The sequence below is a fragment of the Schistocerca piceifrons genome, chromosome 6, assembly GCF_021461385.2.
Source record: "Schistocerca piceifrons isolate TAMUIC-IGC-003096 chromosome 6, iqSchPice1.1, whole genome shotgun sequence".
In the NCBI taxonomy this organism is placed as follows: domain Eukaryota; kingdom Metazoa; phylum Arthropoda; class Insecta; order Orthoptera; family Acrididae; genus Schistocerca; species Schistocerca piceifrons.
In genome coordinates this window covers 315,254,357-315,262,195 of record NC_060143.1, presented here as the reverse complement: position 1 = coordinate 315,262,195, position 7,839 = coordinate 315,254,357, and the positions used below count along the sequence as shown (strand labels likewise).

The 7,839-nt window shown below is 37.5% G+C and overlaps 1 protein-coding gene across 1 annotated transcript in view; it reads right to left on the bottom strand.

Annotated features, from left to right (window-relative positions):
- Window positions 1-396: 396 nt before the first annotated feature.
- The window catches only part of LOC124802480 (ubiquitin thioesterase otubain-like), a 71,967-nt gene continuing 64,524 nt past the window's right edge, over window positions 397-7,839 (bottom strand). The window contains exons 5-6 of the mRNA XM_047263288.1: window positions 6,132-6,335; window positions 397-808 (exon numbers count right to left, since the gene is read on the bottom strand). Of these exons, the coding sequence (XP_047119244.1) occupies window positions 611-808; window positions 6,132-6,335 (402 nt within the window). The 3' untranslated portion in view covers window positions 397-610. The remainder of the gene's footprint in view (window positions 809-6,131; window positions 6,336-7,839) is intronic.

Here is a 7,839-nt window from a genome sequence, read left to right as displayed (position 1 = left end):
CAGTATGCTCTCAACAACTGGAAAGTAGATTATGACAGAAACAAGAGGTCAAACTGAAATTTCACTATTTCATATTGCTGATTCATAAAGTGCAAGATGCTCAGCTCTCTCAGCCATGTTAATAAATGTGAGATCAGGGAGAAAATAATTATGAAATTTAAGCCCACAATAAACACTTATTTATAGGCAGTAGTGGCACTTCCTCTCTTATTAATAATCATATTGATACTAATGTGTGTCATCCATGGGATTTGATCATTGGTGTCAAGAACAGATACAATTTTGAAACTGTGTTTTTACAGTCATTAATTTGGCATTCAAGTTGCTCTGTGTACATTTAAGTCACGAAAGTCATTTCAGAAGAGTAGTAGTCAAGACGTATAGTTAATGCAGGAGTAACAATACAGACATTTTTATTAAAAATTTATTTTAATGTACATAGCAACTTAATACAAATTTTCTGTAGAACACACTTTGGAATACAGAAATATACAAAATGCTTGTACAGCACGGTTGGTGCTCCAGTGACAAAATTTGTATGAAAATAAAAACGGTGCACAAAAGAACATCATACTTCAAGCCCCTTTAGCATACGATTAGCCAGCCGTGCTCATGGATACAATATATCATAGTGACCTGGTCGGTACAAAAGATGGACAGCTGGGCTGCAACCTTCTGGAAAATCATGAGCAATCACCTCCACTCCCTCTCCTCTGTCCATGCATCTTACACGAATACCTATGTCCAAAGCTGAGCTAAGGGCTATGATATGAATGTGGTCACTCTCCTTATACATAGGTTCCACTTCCTAAAAAATAATAAAAAAATCATTTCTTCTATTATACAGGTACAACATGTCCATGACATAAGTAAAGGGGAAAAAATTCACAAATTTAAAGTCTGGACAAAACGATAAATAGATTTAATCATCTTACATACACATTTATGAAAACTTTGGACCATCTCTCACCTGTACAACAGTTCTTATTTGTCTAAGAATTGCGTTACATGAATTATGAAATTTGGCGTAACTTTTTGTAGGATAGGTTACTAAAGCAATTTTAATAAGAACAAAATTTTACACATAATGGATGTTATTAAAAAATCCTTGACGACGACATAAATACCTGTGGTACATATAATGAGGTGACAAAAGTCATGGGATACCTCCCAATACCTTATCAGACCTTTTGCCCAGCATTGTGCAGCAACTCAACATGGCATGGACTCAACAAGTTGTTGGAAGTCCCCTGCAAAAACACTGAGCCAAGCTGCCACTTACAGCTATTCATAATTGTGAAAGTGTTGCTGGTGCAGGATTTTGGAACTGACCTCTCAATTACATGCCATAACTGTTTGATGGGATTCATATAAGGTGTTCTGAGTGGCCAAGTCATTCACTTCATTGGTCCAGAATGTTCTTTAAACCAATTGTGGCCTGGTTTGGAAACATGAAGTCCATGAATGGCAGCATCTCTGCTATATGGTGAGTAGCAACTATCCTTTTTGCAACATTGCTACAGTCCATCCTAGATTTTCCATTGTTAGAGTTGCTTGTCTGTTAGCACTGACAACTCTATGCAAAAGCCACTGATATCAATTATTAAGTTATGGTTGTCGGTCACTGTGTTGTCTGTGGTAAGAGGTAATCCCTGAAGTGTGGTATTCTCGGCACACTCTTGACACTGTGGATCTCGGAATATTGAATTCCCTAATAATTTTCAAAATGCATCTAGCTTTAACTACAATTCCTCATTCAAAGTCTGTTAATTCCCATCATGCAGCTCTTAATCACATTGGAAAACCATTTCACATGAATCACCCTAGTGCAAATGACATCTCCACCAATGCACTGACCTTTTATACCTCGAGTACACAATACTACCACCATCTGTAAATGTGCATACCACTATCCGATAGCTTCTGTCACCTCATAGTATTTTAAAGTGTGAATTTAGGTGCACAAATCCATCTTTATGATTATCAAATATAAATATTATTTCTTGTTGCACAGAGACTTCATTCATCATTTCAGTCTCCATATATGCATCATAAATGTTTGAGACTTGGAAAGATCTCTGGAATCATATAGTTTCATTTGATTAAATCTGCTACACCTGGGTTTATACAGTCGAAGAGCCTCTGCAATGCTGTTCTAGTGCCTGGAAGGCACAGTGATTAGTGCATGTGCCTAGTGAGATATACACTCAGGTTTTCATCTAGGCCATAGTACAAATTTTCATTTGTCACTTTGGTCTGCATATATACAACTAACAGACAGTGTCAGATTCAATGAATGGAATTCCATTTTAAAATCTCTTAATAGCTATTTTTATCTTTTGCATGTATGGTTCCACAGCTACTGAGAACTTACTGAGGGAAGTTATTGTTCTGTGTAGGGTGTTTTAAATTTAGAAATACATACCTTATATCATGCTTCATTGGTATTAGCTAATTTGAACCCCCACAGTATTTTAAAGCACTGTGTAGTGAAACACATGACAAAATTTACAGTAGCTTCAAGAATGGAAAATAAAGTCAGAAATGTACAAAACTTTTTACACCCCTCCATCAGTGAAAAACTGTAGTCACATAACATATCTTACATACATTACTGTGGAGGAAGCACCATCAAGTGCTATCCCTAATAATGGTTATTTATGAATGTGGTGGCAACAGGCATAACCAGCACACACATTAACAGTTAGTACAATTCACATAAAAAAGTAAAAATATGATTTATGTTTGGCATTACCGTCAAATGATGTTACAACTTACTTTAACAGATATGAATTTCATATGCAGAATGATGAAATCCAATTCTTTTGCGGTCTTTATTGCTGTGCCAACATAACCCACATTATTATCCAGTAGTTCACATTTCAAATAAAACTGGACACGACCTGGTCAATGTCTAAAAATCAAATGGCATACGTGTCAGCAAATATGACTCCACAACTGTGTCATCAGAGACATAGAAAAATAGCTTAAACAAAAGAAAAACATGCAAATTAGCATCTCTTAAAACAGTAGTACAACATGTAAGCCTTTATAAACATGTATTTATTTCCTTTGTTTCAGCTATCTGTCATATTCACTGACATGTATTCCATTTGATTTTTCGATGTCAACGACGTCACATCTAGTTTTATTTGAAATGTGAACTAATGAATTTTAATGCGGTTTACGACGCTGGCACAGTGACAAAGACCCTCATGAGGGTTGGATTTTATCATTTTACGTATGGAGTTCACATCTGTGAAAGTAAATTGTAATGTCATTTGATAGTAATACCAAATATAATTCATATTTTTATTTTTTTATGTAAATCTTGCTAACTAGTGATGTATATGTAGATTGTGCCCATTACCACCACATTCATAAGTAATCTTTGTTAGGGTTAGGATTAGATGGTGCTTCCTTCACTATAATGTGTAGAAGGTAAGATAAGTGATTACAATTTTTCCACTGTGACAGAGGTGTGAAGAAAGTTTATATATAGCTTTCTGACTATATTTTCTATTCTTGAAGCTGTTTTAAGTTTTGTCATTCGCTTCACTACCAGGTAGCTTGAAAATTATCTAACAGCAAAAAAGCCCAAAATAAAGTGTTTATTTCAAAAATAAAAATAGCCTATGGGAGACAATGACTTCTCTCAATAGAGCTATTGTCTATTGAAGGGCTTTTTAAAATACAAAAGAGGTGATATTTCAAAAATTTCTTACTGCCCCTGTTAATTATTAAACAAACATCATGTAGACCAAAGTGCATACTGTACTATTATTCGCACGATCTATACTAATGGAGCCTATCTGGAGATCTAGAAGTTATGTAGGTTCTTTAAAGCATCTGCACATACAAATAAATATTCGCGCAGTCCCCATGTTGCAAAGATTTGTAGGGAGGCATGATTATCTGAGTAAGACTGTTGAAGGGACAACTATCATTTTTCTTATGTAACTCATTTGTGTTTTTCCACCGATCTCTGTGTCTTGTCAGTCTTCTGAGCTGATGAAAGACATATGCAATTGAGTCGTCTCAGTATTGTGTAAAGCTCTAACATGTGGAAGTCTCAAGTTTTCATTCTACTATCGAGCTACATCCTAGTTTCCTTCTCCCAAAGTGATGGCGACTTGCATTTTGAAATTCAGCTCTTCCAAGAGGAAGTCAACTCTAAGACAGAATAACCACTGCAGCCACACTGGTACACCGGTATTGTTTTACATCGTCAGCAGAAAGGGTACATACCAAGTCGCACGCCAAAACAAAAGAAGTTTACACTTCAGTATTGTTTCAGAATTGCACAATATTCTTAAAAAGCATGCATCTATACCTGCATGTGTTTCTGGGCATCCAATTCCTGGTACAGCTAGACGTGCATTAACAGTTACTGCACATTTGGAAAATCCAATTCTCTCTCTACCCAACCAGTATAAAGTATGACACTTTTGGTTGGGTTGATATTTGTTGGCTTGCTGATGGCCCATACAAATAACTGGAAGTGTTCTAATATCCTGCTACATTAGACTTACATGGCCAGTTTGGATTTAAGTATAGAAACTTGTGTTTTGCAAGCTACACTTTTAATGGCTGAGCCACCCAGGCACAACTCACAATCCAATCTCACAGTTTACTTCTGCCAGTAACCCCTCTCTACAGTACAGGAGAGCTGGTGGCATTCATCAACCTCTAGCCTAACGATATATGAGGATCAGTTAAATGAAAACCGAACACTCACCACAACAGGACCATGGAATGATTTCATTCAAAAGTAATCACCACACCATTAAGACATTTATCCCACTGCAAGACGAGACTACAAATTCCTGTATGGTAGATTACAGTCGGCTGCTGCCTGATCCACTACTGCACCCACTCTTGCACTTCCTCATCTGACAAACTGAGGTCCACGTATGTCTCTCCTCAAGTTGCCAAAGATGTAAAAATCACACAGTGCTTCCAACAGCCCAATGGGAAATGGCAAAGCCAACACAGGAAACATCCCACATTTCCCCAACCAGAAATCCAAAATTGTTCACACAAGTTCCGGTAAGCTCATGATGGCCACCTCCTCTGAGTGCAATGGGCCCTTCGTTTATCGAGTTCCTCAATCGTGGAACCACAATTGGTGCACAGTGCTATGAAGACACTTTGCAGAAACTGCAATGTGTCAAAGTCATAATGCCCAGGAATGCTGTCAGAGAATCATCCTGTTGCATAATAATGCTCACCCCCACACTGCCAATCAGATGACAGCTACACTTCAGCGATTTTTACATCTTTGGCAACCTGAAAAGAGATGTGTGAAAATCCATTTCAGTCAGGCAAGGAAGAGTGGGTGCGGCTGTGGATCCATCAACAGCCAACCATGTTTAGCAAAACAGGAATTCATTGTTTTGTCTTCCAGTGGGATAAATATCTGAACGGTTCAGTGATTCTTTTTGAATGGAATCATTGGTCCTGTTGTGGCGGGTTTCGGTTTTCATTTGACTGTTCCCTACAGAAAAAACAGATGCAGACAAGAGACAGCAAAACGTTTTCTATCAACATGATGCTCAAGATTGATTTCAACCATACACTGTCAGCTTCCATACCCTTTGTCTCACAAGCTCTAGTTTGTTCTATGAGCCATTTGACATTTACTGCTATATATAGCAATACACGTTACTAGAAAGTTAGACAATGGAAACTCCAGGTTGGAATATCAACAATATTAGGGAAAGAACAGATTGTTACATGCCACGACTCATCAGGACATCTTTAAAATTGCATAAACAATATATCCATAGAATTCAAGTTATCTCCTGGAAATACTACTAGTCAAACTGGTTTAAACTGCACAAATAACACCAAAATCATTTCTGAAATACTGTCCAAGACTGTTACTGAAATTAGTCATGATCTTCAACAACAGCACAATTATCAAAGGCTTATCTAATGAAAACATGGAAAGCTAATTATTATGGCTGCTTATTATTTAATAGGAAGTTTTCTTTTTTAATCTACGAAATCCAGTAAATTTATATACTTTAAACTGAAGTGTGACTATGTTTTGAAATTCTGACAACGCTTTACCCTTAAACATCACATTTTATAAAAGAAAAAAAAAAAGGAAAATAAAAAGTTCTCACCTGATGACAAAAATCAGCAATTGAACGATCTCCCTCTATAAAATGTTGGTAAAATTCTGAATCCTTCTGAAGCTGTCCAGAAGTTATTAGGCGGAGATACACTACAATATAATCTGAATAGCCTTGTTCATTAAATAGTTTATGTAAATCTTTCTGTGAAAATACATCACTGCCTTCTCCAACACGATCCAATACTTCCATGAACTGCAAGAAAGGAAATTTCATAGGTAATTTAACCAAAACTAAAGCTTATACTTCACATAAGAGTTCAAAATGTCTCCATAGCATCATGAGGCATCACACACACACTCAAAATAATGAACAGCATGTCAAAGAACAATTGTTTTCTCCCAAGTGCTTGTCACAAATCATAGAACTCCAATTGGCACAAAAAGAAAATAACCAAAAGAGAAATTCTTTGTAACACACAAACGCCACAAAAGTGTGAATAGTCTTCCATCATGCATGCAAACTCTCATTCAAAGTTCTACGAGTGTACTGAAACAGACAGAAGAAGATAACTTATTATCAGTATTTTATAACTGCAGGGGCTTTTCCACCTATCTTCCCACTATACACTATGTCTTATATGCATGCAGTCTATCTACTGTTGAGTGTTAACCATTCGTTTGACTGGTGGCTCTTCAAACTAAGGAGAGACCAACTGCATCAGTGTTATCCCATCACGCAGGAGATCTCCAACTTTATTACTTTTACTAAAATTATTTCACCTGTTATTAACTGATACTATACTAAAGGGTGGTTTTGAAAAAAAAAAAAGCCATAGTCGTTTTTGGTCATGGTTGTCTGAAAACAATTTTGCTCATCGAGAACAATGTTCCAGGCTCAATATTTGCCAGAGTCACACCCAACGAATGTCAAAGAGGAACCTGCTGCATGCTCACACCTGTCTTATATGACACGAAAGATGCTGAATACAGTGAGAACTGAGCAGTCATGATGCAAAGTCAACCTCCGGAAATATGGCTCAGCACTGATGATGAAATTTGCCAGTGTGGTGACCTACAGGATACATGCACAATCTGTGATCTTGCTGCAGGTAACAATAAACAAACCTGTTATAAACTTGGGCACCCTTTATGTTTTCTGACTTACTCGTCCCTCTTCACTGATCCCTCTTAGGCTGTGTGAACCACATGATTGGGTAATAATATGTAAGAGTTCAAAGACAGACGAGAAAGAGAGAGAGAGAGAGAGAGAGAGAGAGAGAGAGAGAGAGAGAGAGAGAGAGAGAGATACTTGGTTTTGTTTTACTTTAGGGTCCAAAAAACAACTTGAATCATATGCGTTCAAGTCAAAACTATAGAACACAAAGACAGAGAGGAGTTAAAAAATGACTATACGCGAGTCCCAAGTGACATAAGAGAAGACAGCTAAAAACAGGCATGTGGAAAAAGGGCTAAAATAGACACCATACAGAAACGGAGGTCCAAAACTAAAAATTAAATGCCCTTCACCACACTGCTTTGGCGGATAAAAAGTAAAACGCGGTTGACAGCTGTGCGTCATTAGCTGAAACGGCCGATAACTCTGACGGCAAACCCAAGCGGGAGAGCCAAGAGGAGGTCGTCCAAGTCACTGCGAGAGGCTTAATAAGCCGTAGCTTATTCCCGTGAAGGGAGGACCATTGGCAATGCCAAAGGAACACCACCTCCTGAAAGGTGGCAACATAGAGATCATCGGTGGG